Source organism: Mobula hypostoma, chromosome 7, assembly GCF_963921235.1.
Source record: "Mobula hypostoma chromosome 7, sMobHyp1.1, whole genome shotgun sequence".
Lineage (NCBI taxonomy): Eukaryota > Metazoa > Chordata > Chondrichthyes > Myliobatiformes > Myliobatidae > Mobula > Mobula hypostoma.
Genome location: NC_086103.1, coordinates 164,185,528 through 164,200,940, shown reverse-complemented (window position 1 = coordinate 164,200,940; position 15,413 = coordinate 164,185,528). Strand labels below are relative to the sequence as shown.

Here is a 15,413-nt window from a genome sequence, read left to right as displayed (position 1 = left end):
TAGCCCTCTATTTTTCTAAGCTCCATGTACCTATCCAAGAGCCTCTTAAAAGACCCTGTCGTTTCCACCTCCACTGCCGCCGCCGGCAGCCCATACCACGCACTCACCACTCTCTGCATAAAAAACCTACCCCTGACATCTCCTCTGTACCTGCCTCCAAGCACCTTAAAACAATGTCCTCTCATGCTAGCCATTTCAACCCTGGGAAAAAGCCTCTGACTTTCCACACGATCAATGCCTCTCATTATATTATACACCTCTATCAGGTCATCTCTCATCCTCTGTCTCTCCAAAGAAAAAAGGCCAAGTTCACTCAACCTATTCTCAAAAGGCACACTCCCCAATCCAGGCAACATCCTTGTAAATCTCCTCCGCATTCTTTCTATGGCGTCTACGTCCTTCCTGTAGTGAGGTGACCAGAACTGAGCACAGTACTCCAAGTGGGGTCTGACCAGGGTCCTATATAGCTGCAACATTACCTCTTGGCTCTTAAACTCAATCCCACAGTTGATGAGGGCCAATGCACTGTATGCCTTCTTAACCACACAGTCAACCTGCATAGCAGCTTTGAGTGTCCTATGGACTCAGACCCCAAGATCCCTCTGATCCTCCACACTGCCAAGAGTCTTACCATTAATGCTATATTCTGTCATTATATTTGACCCATGAAAATGAATCACCTCACACTTATCTGGGTTGAACTCCATCTGCCACTTCTCAGCCCAGTTTTGCATCCTATCATCCTATCCACAGCACCTCCAACCTTTGTGTCATCAGCAATTTTACTAACCTATCCCTCCACTTCCTCATCCAGGTCATTTATAAATATCATGAAGAGTAGGGGTCCCAGAACAGATCCCTGAGGCACACCACTGGTCACTAACCTCCATGCAGAATATGACCCTTCTACAACCACTCTTTGCCTTCTGTGAGCAAGTCAGTTCTGGTTCCACAAAGCAATGTCCCCTTGGATCCCATGCCTCCTTACTTTCTCCATAAGCCTTGCATGGGGGACCTTATCAAAGGCCTTGCTGAGGTCCATATACACTACATCTACAGCTCTACTTTCATCAACCTGTTTAGTCACATCCTCAAAAAATTCAATCAGGCTCATAAGGCACGACCTGCCTTTCATAAAGCCATGCTGACTATTCCTAATCATATTATACCTCTCCAAATGTTCATAAATCCCGCCTCTCAGGATCTTCTCCATCAATTTACCAACCACTGAAGTAAGACTCACTGGTCTATAATTTCCTGGGCTATCTCTACTCCCTTTCTTGAATAAGGGAACAATATCTGCAACTCTCCAATCCTCCGGAACCTCTCCCTTCCTCATTGATGATGCAAAGATCATCGCCAGAGGCTCAGCAATCTCCTCCCTTGCTTCCCACAGTAGTCTGGGGTACATCCTGTCCGGTCCTGGTGACTTATCCAACTTGATGCTTTCCAAAAGCTCCAGCACATCCTCTTTCTTAATGTCTGTATGCTCAAGCTTTTCAGTCTGCTGCAAGTCATCCCTACAATCACCAAAATCCTTTTCCTTTTCTAAGCTCTTCTTTTTTTCTTGACTAGATTTACAACAGCCTTTGTACACCATGGTTCCTGTACCCTACCATCCTTTCCCTGTCTCATTGGAACATAATTATGCAGAACCCCCCGCAACTATCCCCTGAACATTTGCCACATTTCTTCCGTATGTTTCCCTGAGAACATCTGTTTCCAATTTATGCTTCCAAGTTCCTGCCTGATAGCCTCATATTTTCCCTTACTCCAATTAAACATTTCTCTAATTTGTCTGTTCCTATCCCTCTCCACTGCTATGGTAAAGGAGATAGAATTGTGATCACTATCTCCAAAATGCTCTCCCACTGAGAGACCTAACACCTGACCAGGTTCATTTCCCAATACCAGATCAAGTACAGCCTCTCGTCTTGTAGGTTTATCTACATATTGTGTCAAGAAACCTTCCTGAACACACCTAACAAACTCCACCCCATCTAAACCCCTCACTCTAGGGAGATGCCAATCAATATTTGGGAAATTAAAATCACCCACCACAACAACCTTGTTATTCTTACACCTTTGCAGAATCTGTCTCCCTATCTGCTCCTCGATGTCCCTGTTATTATTGGGTGGTCTATAAAAAATACTCAGTCGAATTACTGACCCCTTCCTATTCCTAACTTCCACCCACAGAGACTCTGTAGACAACCCCTCCATGTCTTCCTCCTTTTCTGCAGCCGTGACACTATCTCTGATCAATGGTGCCATGCCCCCACCTCTTTTGCCTCCCTCCCTATCCTTTCGGAAACATTGAAAGACTAGCACTTGAAGTAGTCATTCTTGCCCCTGCACCATCCAAGTCTCTGTAATGGCCACAACATCATAGCTCCAAGTGCTGATCCACGCTCTAAGCTCATCTGCTTTATTCATAATACTCCTAGCATTAAATTAGGCACATGCTCAGTTATTAAGATAAGTTACAGCTCTCAGGCTATATATTCTTTGAGTGTCCCTTGCAAAATGAATAAAGGGGTAGACTATTTTCTAAATGGGGAGTGAATTCGGAAATCAGAGATGCAAAGGGACTTGGGAATCCTAGTGCAGGATTCCATAAATCTTAGCTTTTAGGTTAAATCGGTATTAAGGAGGACAAATGCAATGTTAGCATTCGTTTAGAGAGGACTGGAATATATATGCAAGGATGCAATGTTGAGGCCTTATAAGGCATTGGTCAGGCTGCACGGAGTTTTCTGAGCAGCTCTGGGCCTCTTGTCTGAGAAAGGATGTGCTGGCTTTGGAGAGGGTCCAGAGGAGGTTCACAAGAATGATTCTGGGAATGAAAGGGTTAACACATAAAGAGCTTTTGATGGCTCTGAGCTGGTACTTGCTGGAATTTAGAAGAATGAGGGGGGGATCTTATTGAAACCTATCAAATATTTCAAGGTGTAGAAAGGGTAAATGTGTAGAGGATGTTTCCAATAGTGCTTGAATCTAGGACTAAGGGGCACAGCTCAGAATACAAGGACGTCCCTTTAGGACAGAGAAGAGGAGGAGTTTCTCTAGCCAGAGGGGGTCGAATTCACTGTCACAGACTGCCGAGGAGGCTAAGTCAACGGGCATATTTAAAGTGGAAGTTGATATGTTCTTAATTAGTAAGGGTGCCAAAGGTTATGGGGAGAAGGCAGGAAAATGGGATTGCGAGGGACATTAAAACAACCGTGATGAAATGGTGGAGCAGACTCGATGGACTGAATGGCCTAATTACGCTCCTATGACTAATGGCCCTATGGTCTTATTCTTTGTAATCGCTTGCCCAAATGCTTAACTATAAAACTCGAGTGGTAAACATGTTGTTGGCTGCCAGCTCGCCTTCATTTGGCAAAGACTTTGCTTCCATCAGAGTCTGATGAAGAAGATGAAATGTTACAATGGCACTTCAGGCTTTTAGCATTTGTATTGCAAAGTGTGCAAAACATAGAGATTACAGTCAGCAGTGCTACTAGCAGATATACTGTATATGACAACTTACTTTCCACATCGATAGAAAGGCATATAAATACACCATACCTTTGCCCTTGAATACCAGATTTGATCTTACTGCTTGGAGCCATAAGTGGCAGAGGAGACCTCATTTCCCATTTGAACTTTTTGCTTTCAGTCAACTAACCCGACTATAAAAATCTTCCGTTCCTGCATTCATGTCGATAAATTTAAATTTATTTTTTATTTATTATTAATAAGGTCTGGCAGCAAGTCATCCATTGATGTAATAAACGTCAATAAACGAGAAATGCAAAACTCTACTGGAATAAGATATAAGCAGAAAACGTTGCAATGACTCTGGAGGTGGAATAGGAACCATCTATAAACAAGGAAGTGAAATGGGTTACACCCCCACTGCTAAGTGCATTCCACACTGCTACAACGAGAAGGCATGAAACTGGGTTACTAATACCAATCTAAAATACATCAGTTGTCTCTCTCTCTCTCTGGAGACTGATTTCTGTCAAAGCTAGGGTGCCATTAAGGTCAGGGCTAGGAAATATGTGGACTTGCAATTGCTTCATTTAGTTTGAGTCTTGGTTTGAAAGCCACACTATGTTCTGGAGAGACACTGGGGTTATCTTAGCCAGCTCTTGTGCAGAGCAGTAGAACCTACTTCTTGCTCCTGCCTTGGTGCTCAGGATCGCCTGCAGCAGACTGCGTGTTACTCTCCTGGCTTGATACATCCTTTATCTCTGGTCCCCGAAAGCGCTCCAAGAATGAATCTGGTCTTTGGTCTTCGTCGTGGATTTGCTGAGTGGCCCAGTTCCTCAGCACAATGATGAAATTAGTTAACCTGGAATAAGAGAATGATACAAAATCATGAGGTGTATGGATAGGGTAAATGCAAGCAGGCTTTTTCCGCTGAGGTTGGGTGAGACTTGAACTAGAGGCCATAGGTTAAGGGTGAAAAGGTTAGGGTATGGGGGCCCAAGGTGAGGGATGAGCCAGTTCAGCTCACTGCTCCGAGACGTTTAGTTGGCTCTGCGCTGAACTAAGGGCCTGTGAACGGATGGTCTTTGTGGACTTCAGTTCAAGACGCTATTTGCTTGTGCTTATTGTTTGCATGCTTTTTTTTCTCTGCACATTGGGTGTTTGATGGACTGTTTTTAGTGGGTTCTTTTGGGTTTCTTTGTTTTGTGGCTGTCTTTCAGGAGATGAATATGTACATACTTTGATAATAAATATACTTTGATCTTTGAAAGCTGAAATATTTAAGGAGTACCTGAGGGAGAACTTCTTCACTCAGAGGGTGGTGAGAGTGTGGAATGAGCTGCCAGCAGAAGTGGTGGATGCAGGTTCAATTCCAACACTTAAGAGAAATTTGGATAGGTAGATGAATGGGAGGGGCATAGAGAGCGATGATCCGGGTGCCGGTCGATGGGACTAGGCAGAGTAACGGTTCGGCATGGATAGATGGGATGAAGGGTCTGTTTCTGTGCTGTAGTACTCTGTGACTCCTTCGCAGTCAGCTATGGCCACTCAATTCTGCATTATCATTTCCCAACCACTGAGCACATCTACATGAAATGCTGGCATAGGAAAGCAGCGTTCATCATCAGAGATCCTCACCACCCAGGCCATGCTCTTTTCCTGCTGTTGCCATCAGGTAAAAGGCACAAGAACCTCAGGACTCTCACTACCAGGTTCAATAGGAGTTATTACCCCACAACCATTAGGCTTTTGAACAAAGGGGTTAACTACACTTACTTGTCTATCCATTGAGGTGTTCTCACAATCAATGATCTCACTTTAAGGACTCTTTATTTTGTTATTTCATGTTCTCATTATTTACTGCTATTTATTTATATTGGCATTTGCACAATTTGTTGTCTTCTACACTCTCGTTGATCTTTCATTGATCCTGTTATAGTTACTATGCTATAGATTTCCTGAGTATGCCCACAGGAAAATAAATCTTAGGGCTATATATGGTGACATAAATGTACTTTGATAATAAAATTTACTTTGTACTTTGAACTTTGAATTCTCTGACAGACATAAAATGTACTGGAGATCATCCATTGCTTTGGAATTCTCTCTTTTTTAAAAGCAGTGACCTTAATTCTCAGCTCTCCCACAAAAGCAAACATCTTCTCCACAAACACAAGGAATTCTGCAGATGCTGGGAATTCAAGCAACACACATCAAAGTTGCTGGTGAATGCAGCAGGCCAGGCAGCATCTCTAGGAAGAGGTATAGTCGACGTTTCGGGCCAAGACCCTTCGTCAGGACTAACTGAAAGAAGAGCTAGTAAGAGATTTGAAAGTGGGAGGAGGAGGGGGAGATCCAAAATGATAGGAGAAGACAGAAGGGGGAGGGATGGAGCCAAGAGCTGGACAGTTGATTGGCAAAAGGGATATGAGAAGATCATGGGACAGGAGGCCCAGGGAGAAAGAAAAGGGGGAGGGGGGAAAATCCCAGAGAATGGGCAAGGGGTATAGTGAGAGGGACAGAGGGGGAAAAAGGAGATAGAGAAAAAGAATGTGTGTATATAAATAAATAATGGATGGGGTACGAGGGGAAGGTGGGGCATTAGTGGAAGTTTGAAAGTCAATGTTCATGCCATCAGGTTGGAGGCTACCCAGACAGAATATAAGGTGTTGTTCCTCCAACCTGAGTGTGGCTTCATCTTTACAGTAGAGGAGGCCGTGGATAGACATATCAGAATGGGAATGGGACGTGGAATTAAAATGTGTGGCCACTGGGAGATCCTGCTTTCTCTGATGGACAGAGCATAGGTGTTCAGCGAAACGATCTCCCAGTCTGCATCGGGTCTCGCCAATATATAGAAGGCCACATCGGGAGCACCGGACGCATCTTATCCACATCTACCTCATCAAGACCCCTTCAGAATCTTATGGTTCAATCAAGACATCTCTCACTCATTGATTACTTTAAGGATGACAGGAGATCAAATGCCAATCATAGAGAATATTAGATTTCAGGTAGATATTCTGATGCTTTGTCCAATTATGCACAGCAAAATCTTTCTACTGCACTCAAAGTACCAAATAATTCCAGGCTGAGAAATTAAGCTGGGAAGAGCAATGTGTGGAGATGTCAATGATACCTGGCAAAAGCTCCATTGCCTGTGAAAGAACTCCGCCGGGATTCATGCTGGTCTTTAGGTTCTGCAGATGTCACTGCCTGAAGCTCAGAAGACGAGTCTTCACACGACGAGTGGGTCCTTAGCAAAATACAATGAAAAATAAAGATCATGGTTTAGGAAATCACCCACAAAACTGATGATACCTCCCTCCCCTTTCTCGATCTCTGTCTCCATCTTTGGAGTCAAACTGCCAACCGACTTCTTTTACAAACCTACTGATTCCCATGGTTATCTCGACTATAACTCTTCCCAACCTACCTCCTGTAAAAACGCTACTCCCTTTTCTCGGTTTCTTCACCTCCGCTGCAGTGTTCCATTCCAGGACATGAGATGTTCCCCTTCTTTAAAGAACGGGGTTACCCTCCCTGTACCATTGATGCTGCCCTCACCCGCATCTCCTATATTTCCCATCATCTCACTGGTAGAGTCCCTCTTGTCCTTACCTAGCAGCCCATCAGCCTCCACATCCCATATATTATCCTTCACAACTTCTGCATCTCCAAAGGGTTCCTACCACTAAACAAATCTTTAACTCCCTCTCCCGCTTTCCACGGGGATTACTCCCTCCCGATTCCCTAGTCCATTCATCTCGCCCCACTAATCTCCCTCTTGGCACTTATCCCTGCAAGCAGCCTATACCTGCCTATACACCTCCTCCCTCATTTCCATTCAGGGCCCCAAACGTCCTTCCAGGTGAGGCAACACTTCACCAGCAAATCTGCTGAATCTATCGTGTTTGGTGCTCCCGATGCGGCCATTGGTGAGACCTATTATAAATCCAGGGACCGCTTCGTTGAGCACCTCTGTACCTTCTGCCACAAGCGATTCTTCTCAGTGGCCAAATATTTTAATTCTGATTCCCATTCCCGTGGCGATGTGTCAATCCATGGCCTCCTCTTGTGCCAAGGTGAGCCCACCCTCAAGATGGAGGAGCAACACCTTATATTCCATCTGGGTACCCTCTAACCTGATGGCATGAACATTGATTTCCTCTTTCGGTGAACAAATTCCACCCTCTCCACTTCCTTTATTCCTCACTCTGACCTTTCACTCCTTCTCAGCTGCCTTTTACTTCCGCCTGGGTACCCTCCTCCTTCCCTTTCTCTTATTGTCCACTCTCCTCTCCTATCAGATTCCTTCACCTCCAGCCTTTGACCTTTCCCACTCATCTGCCTTCACGCATCACCTTCTGGCTAGCCTCTTTCCTCTCCCTCCACCTTTTTACTCTGGCATTTTACACCTTCCTTCTCAGTCCTGAAAAAGGGGGTCTTGGGCCAAAACGTCAACTGTTAACTCTTTTCCTTAGTTGCTGTCTGACTTGCTGAGTTTCTTCCGTGTGTTGCTTTGCATAATTGTTGGATTTTACTAAAGACCACATCACCACAGTTCAGGTAAGGTTCTTTAAAAAAATGCAAAGTGTAGCAAAAGACGCTGCACTGAGATGAAAATAGTCAATGAAGTGAAAATACCTCAATGTAATTTCACACACTTTAGACACTCATAAAGAAACAGCGTGAAGCGATTGATTATGGAAATTTGGGCCATACACACTGAAAAGAAAGCATTGCTTATGCAAATATTGAAACAATTTATTTAACATCCAGCAATTTAATTTACATGGACAGTGCAAGGGTTTGGAAAAGACTTACAAAGGAAAGTCTTAATGGCAGAATGCATAATGGCTATGTTCAGTTCCACGAAAGGATGAACTAGATGGGCTGAAGGGTCTGCTTTTGGCATCATCATTACAGTCCTTGTGAACTGAAGAAGACATAAATCTAGTTAAACTGTTCATTGTGTCAGAGCTCAGAAAGTAAAGAACATCAATTGAAACCACAGGAAGCCAAGCAGATCTTTCACACCCACATGTTAATAAATAAACAGAATAATAGTAAGACGTTGAAGATGATAACTCTACCACGAACGGTCTCAAGCCTGGCTGTGGGAGGAGGAGGGTTGGGCACAGGGCCAGCAACCCCATCCCGTAAAAAGCCTGAGCTACAGAAACACCATCAGAAGCTCCAAACACCATACTCCTGGGAGAGGAAGGATCTTTGAAGATAGGCTGCACCTGGGAATAACTTGAAGGACTGGCCCAGGATAGAGAACGCTGGCAAGCTGCTGTCAGCAGCCTATCCCACAGTAGGGGCAGTGAGCTTACGTAAGCAATTGAAAAAGATGGCACAAATGGAGTCAAGTGATTATAGGAAGATGTATTTGTGAGGCGAGGAGAGCTATACTAACTAGTGGGTGACACCAGACATTGAGTTTGCTACACCTTTATTATGATGAAAAGCTCTTAATTATATGAAAATTAAAAGACAAAAAAAAAACAATCTTGAATAAAACATCCCAATACCTCTGTTGCTTTTGGCAACCAATAAACAAATTCGAGTTGGGACTGCACTTTGACTTGAACAATTTCCTTTGGGTTAATTGTATAACAGCAATGCTACAACTGTCAATCCTACTAGTGGGAGTAAAGTACTCTCAGTGTTACAAAATACATGTTGACTAAGATGTTAACTGTTCTGTGCTATCATCAGTGGGATCATCAGTTGATCTGCCACCTGTCTTCAGGAGTTTCAGCCCGCTTATGATCAAGACTCCCTCGAGGCAGTGGGCCAGCAGTGCTAAAGCACCACCTCCCACTGGTGAGCTTAAAAACTTGGCATCTGCCTCTATCAGAGTTGTTGGTCACTTCCATCCAACAGATAGTCTGCTCTTCAGGTGTCTATGCAACTACTGAAGGGTTTGCAAGATATATATACACTGTCTGACTATCTGCCCCTCTGGACATACTTGGTCCACACCCATGATGATCCTTTCTCTGCTGCCTCAGCTACAGCCCTGCTGGTTGATTTGATCTCTCTTCTAGTGAAGCCAAGATCACACAGACACTTCTGGAGAGTGAAAGCAATAAACCCACGGCAGCCTACTTCGAATGGATAGCATAAGACCTTCCACCCTCTGTCTCTGCACTCTGATCTTAACTCTGCATACTTGATTAACTTGCACTCATGGGCTTCATCGATGTTGTCTTCCCAGGGGACTGTGAGTTCACCAATAACCACTTCTCTACCGGTGTCAGACCATACAATTATGTCTGGATGCAATGTTGTGAAAGCTATTTGCTCTGGGAAACTGCCTTTCCCGTCCAGGTCAGCCTTGACACACCAATCATTGGCTGAAGAAAGTATGCTAGATCGTGAGCCTGCGCTGTACACCCTTGACTTGGAGCCTTCTTTCACAAATGATATGCGATGTTCTGTGCGACATGGGGCATGAGATAAGTTGTGCTGCAGTACTCTCTGCTCAACCACTTCTGTTACAACTTTGAGAATGTTGTTATGTCTCCAAGTTCTGGAAAGATTGACCCTGCATGCACTCAAAATATGTTGAAGTGTTCCCTTCTCACCACAAGCAGCACACCTGTCTGTCTTATCTTCATACCAGGTGCTGAGGTTGAAGATAAAACATTCCAAATACTTCTGTTGCTTTCGGCAACCAATAAACAAATTCGAGTTGGGACTGCACTTTGACATGAACAATTTCCTTTGGGTTAATTGTGTAACAGCAATGCTACAACTGTCAGTCCTACTAGTGGGAGTAAAGCACTCTCAGTGCAAGAATATGGGCCTGATAGTCATTTGAACTTCTGGATTAAATAGGATGATGGACAAGCCTGTGGGGATCAGTCTTGTAAAATTAAGCAATCTTGATTAAGTGTTGTGAAAACATGTCCAGATTTCAGTTGGAGGAGGAGAAAAAATCAAGTAATCGTAGAGATTCCAAAAAGTGGTATTAGTTATTTTGCTCAGAATCAGGTTTGATATCACCAGCGTATGTCGTGAAATTTGTTGTCTTTACGGCAACAGTGCAATGCAATACATCATAATAAAAAAATGTGAGTTGCAGTAAGTATATATATTACATAGTTAAATTAATAAGTAGTGCAAAAATAGAAATAAAAAGTAGAGAGGTAGTGTTCTTGGGTTCAATGTCCATTCAGAAATTGGATGGCAGAGGGGAAGAAGCTGTTCCTGAATCATTGAGTGTGTGTCTTTAGGCTTCTGTACCTTCTTCCTAATGGTAGCAATGAGAACAAGCCATGACCTGGGTGCTGGATGCCCTCTTTGTGAGGCATCGCTCCTTGAGGATGTCCTGGATACTACGGAGGCTAATGCCCGTGATGGAGCTGACTAAGTTTGCAACACATTGCAGCTTATTTTGATCCCATGCATCAGCACCACCTCCCCCCATACCAGACGTTGTTGCAGCTAGTTAGAATGCTCTCCACGGTACATCTGCAGAAACTAGTGAGTGTCTTTGGTGAGATACCAAATCTCCTCAAACTCCAAATGAAACATAGCAACTGTTGTGCCTTCTTTGTAGCTGCATTAGTATGTTGGGCCCAGAATAGATCCTCAGAGATGTTGACCCCCAGGAACTTGAATTTGCTCATTTTTTCCACTTCTGCTCCTTTTGAGGACTGGTGTATGCTCCCTCAAATTACCCTTTCTGAAGTCCACAATCAGTCTTTTACTGACGTTGAGTTCAAGGTTGTTACTACAACACCACTCAGCTAGCTGATCTATCTCACATCTGTACGCCTTCTCGTCACCATCTGAAGTTCTGCCAACAATAGTTGTCTCGTCAGCAAATTTACAAATTGCGTTTGAGCTGTGCCAAGCCACACAGTCATGGGTGTACAGAGCAGGGCAGTGGGCTAAGCGAATATCCCTGAGGTGCACCAGTGTTGATCGTCAGTGAGGTGGAGATGTTATGAAGGGTGACCTTATTGAAAACTATTGAATGGTGAAAGGCCTTGATAGGGTTGATGTGGAGAGGATGTCTCCTATGGTGGGCAAGTCTAAGACCAGAGGACACAGCCTCAGAGTGGAGGGCATCCTTTTAGAACAGAGATGAGGAGGAGTTTCCTTAGCAAGAGAGTGGTGAATTTGTGGGATTCTTTGCCACAGGCAGCTGTGGAGGCCAAGTCTTTATGTATATTTAAGGCAGAGGTTGATAGATTCTTGATTGGTCAAGACAGGAGGGATACAGGGAGAAGGCAGGAGATTGGGGCTGAAAGGAAAATTGGATCAGCCATGATGAAATGGTAGAGAAAACTCAATGGGCCAGATAGCCTAATTCTGTTCCTGTATCTTATGGTTTTGTGGTCTTATCGTTATTTCTAATCCGCACAGATTTAGGTCTGCCGGTTAGGAAATCGAAGATCCAGTTGCAGAGGGAGGTACGGAGGCCCAAGTTCTGGAGCTTTTCAATCAGAACTATAGGAATGATCACCATGTTTGGTGGCAGTAAATCCAGCTACCAGAAGCTCTTCCTCCACAGATATTCAACAAGACTTGCATCAAAGTGGAGTAGAAGAAGCTAAAGATGGTGCTGGAAGTTTTTGCAGATCGGGGTGACTTCTCCGAGTTCATCCGTGAAACAGCTTAAATCTCCTGTTCTTGTACCTGTTTTTACATTGTCAAAGTGGCTGGGGTCCAGTCGGAGTCCATGATCAATAGCTGCACTCAAACTCGGTTCTTCACGAACGGTGGGTTCCTGCTCTTCAGAACTCACCAAGCAACTAGCGTTTTGGGATCTTCAGAGTGGCTTAGAAAATGTGCAGCTTCGGGCTGCGGCCTTGTGTGGCCCTGTGGACAAATTGATCCCTTGCCAATGTCGCTGACTGAAGCGTTACGGGAGATCAAAGCATCGAGACGGTGCTCTCAATGGTGAGGGAGGGTTTGATTCTCGAGTCAGGGGAACTGGAAATAAGTGACGCTGCAGACTGTAACGTTGAAACGGCGAGCTGCTAGCCTCCCCACTCGCTGAGGCAGAAGCGATATCTCTCTCTCTCCCTCGATAGCGACAGAGAGGGCTGTTGAGATTTTGAAGTGTAAGGATGGACAGTAGACTTTGATGGTCTACTGATCACGATCTTTGGGGGCCCGCTTTTGCTTGCATGGAGGGTGGTGGGGGGAGGCTGACGCCTTTGCTTGAACAAGAGAGGGGACGGGGAGGGTTGATGTTGCTGCTTGTGTGTGGGAGGGTGGAGGGGAGGCTTTTCCTGTCATTCATTCTTTGGGTTTCTTTCTCTCTGTTTTCTGGATGTCTGTAAAGGGCAAGGATTTCTGTTTGTATACTGTATACATTCTCTGAGATTAAATCAAATGACCGAACACCAACCATAACTGTGCAGAATAGGGGACTAAGGCTTGTGGTTGCCTGCACGTTTCTAACAACCTTCCTACTTCCAACCTCCCTGGTTGAAATCCAATCTGAAACCAACTGGTTAATTTAGTAACAGTCACATTACTAAAGCACAGGGTTGCACTTACAGTCATATGATTGGAGAAATTATCGCATGTCTTTCCTAGAAGAGCTGAAAATAGCTACCATATTTCCCCTAAAGCAATTGCAAACATCTTGCTGCAGTCTCATAGTTTCCAAATGTACTTTGATTTATTTAGTTATGCAGCAGGAATTGATACTGCTTTGGCCAAAGGAATTTCACAGAAATGTTATTGCATAATTAACCCTGGGCACGGCACTGAGAAGTTACATTTCTGACTGTCTAAAGAAGGAGATCATATCAGTGGGATACATTGAGTACAGGCTGTATAAACTGTTAGTAGGAAATTTCCCTTCCATGTGTAGCAGGAATAAACTGAATGATAGTGGTCCAAAAGGATTTCTATACCTGCTGCTGCCATTTTCTATCCTTTCCAGATCTTCATCGTTGTTTCTGACCGAGAGTCTGTGAAGGGGCAGATACGACCGCTGTGTGCTAACTGTAGCCATGTCTGACAGATCCTATTGCACAAGTTTAATCGGTACCTGCTAAAGAAGAGATGAATGTGTTTAAAAAAACCTAAAGTAAAGAAGACAATTTCAGTTTTTTAAAAGATATTAGCGGATCCTCTGCCTAAGGCAGCTGTGGAAGCAGAAACCAGCAATGATTTCAGGAAGTAATGGGGTAAGCCTTTGAGGGGTTGTGGTCAAAAGCAGGAGTATGGGACCAACTGTATCCCCAGCAGGAATGGATATGTTTTCAATAAACCTAATGGCCTCTTTCAGTATCCTAATGACTTCATAGATCTGGCAAAATAATAATTAAAGAACATAAAAGCTTAGCATTAATAAAGTAACATTTCAATAAAATGGCGCTACTGGTGAACCCTCACAACAGGATATCCAGAGCTTGCAGACACAAAATCTGACCTATAATCAATGACAGAGTTCTTTATGTAACTCATTAGCAATGGTTTAACAGAGAGGTTAAAATGATGTGGGAGCAGATCTTCCAGTTGGCCACCAGCAGCTATTCCAACGAGCTTTTCCTATTTGAAGATAAACAATCTGACACAGTTCCATTTGTCTTATCTTTCGACTAGCCACATGTTAATCTACAGGGGTTTCCAATGTAGTGCCCCAGTGCAACCCCCCGCCCCCCACCCCAGCTGTTCTTACGTTGAGGCAGCCTCCTCTGACAATGATCCAGGCAGTCAGCACAACTGCAGATTGGGTATAGCTGCAGGCGCATTTGAAATCCTGCCCATCTTATCCACTACTGCAGGCTGAGATCTGATGGTGCCACAGCGCGATGACTCACTGCAAGCAGTGTTCTGCAGATCTATTCACTACTTTTACTATAATCGTTCTACTCCTTTAAATCTAAATTCTAAGACTTTAAGAATTACTCATCATGTTCTTTTGTTTGCCTGCACTACACATTTTCTGTAACTGTAACACAACTTTCTGCACTCGATTATTGCTCATCCCTAGTACTACCTCGTGGTACTGATGTAATAAAATTGTTAAACACAGATGGGCAGCAAAACAAAGATTTTCACTGTACCTCAGTACATGTGACAATAATCAACCAATTTACCAATTTATTACAGCTCCTCAGTGTATGATTTCCAAAGCTCAATAATGGAATATCTTGGCCTCTTCTTCTTCTTTGGTTGTCCATCGAAATCCGATGACAACGTCCACTCCTTTAACAGTGAGATCTTTGATGACTATACAGTCCTATCCTGGACCCATATGCTCTATTGCAGGTGAGATATGTGGTGGTAGTGGTGGTAATCATGGCTGCATTTCTCCTGGTTGTTCTTTCCATCTCCAGAATATGAACCCGGTCCCTACACAGCTGTCACCAAGTGGTACGGTCAGCAGCAACCTCCTCCAGGTCCTCAGGTCTGATCTTGCACTTCCTTAAAGCATTCTTCATCTGATCCTTACAGCGCTTCTTCGGCCCTCCAGCTGAGCGTCGACCATGATGTAGCTGGCCGTATGACACTCTGCGGGGTAGCCGACATGGGGGCATCCATATCACGTGCCCCAGCCACTGCAGCTTTCACTGTTGGTGATGAAAAGCTGTCAGTAGTGCCATCTTTCAAATATCTGGGGAGCATTCTCTCTGAGGATAGCGGCATTGACAACGACATCCAGAGCCGCATTAAACAGGCACCAGCTGCCTTTGGGAGATTTCAGCGTAGAGTCTTTCAGAACAGGAGCCTTCGACCCTCCGCAAAGGTCGCCGTATACCAAGCGGTCTGTGTCACCACCCTCCTTTATAGCTGTGAAGCTTGCGTGACCTACAGCCGTCACATCAAGTACTTGGAGCGCTTCCACATAAGCTGCCTCCAGCGCGTCCTGGGAATTACCTGGTGTGAACAGGTGCCTCACACTGAAATACTTGTAAAGACCAACTGCAGGAGTATTGAGGCCATGA

The 15,413-nt window shown here is 44.3% G+C and overlaps 1 protein-coding gene across 1 annotated transcript in view; it reads right to left on the bottom strand.

Annotated features, from left to right (window-relative positions):
* Window positions 1-15,413, bottom strand: part of cnga3a (cyclic nucleotide gated channel subunit alpha 3a) — a 55,919-nt gene that overhangs the window by 26,942 nt on the left and 13,564 nt on the right. The window contains exons 2-4 of the mRNA XM_063052930.1: window positions 13,374-13,513; window positions 6,623-6,739; window positions 4,166-4,345 (exon numbers count right to left, since the gene is read on the bottom strand). Coding sequence (XP_062909000.1) covers window positions 4,166-4,345; window positions 6,623-6,739; window positions 13,374-13,474 — 398 coding nt within the window. The 5' untranslated portion in view covers window positions 13,475-13,513. The remainder of the gene's footprint in view (window positions 1-4,165; window positions 4,346-6,622; window positions 6,740-13,373; window positions 13,514-15,413) is intronic.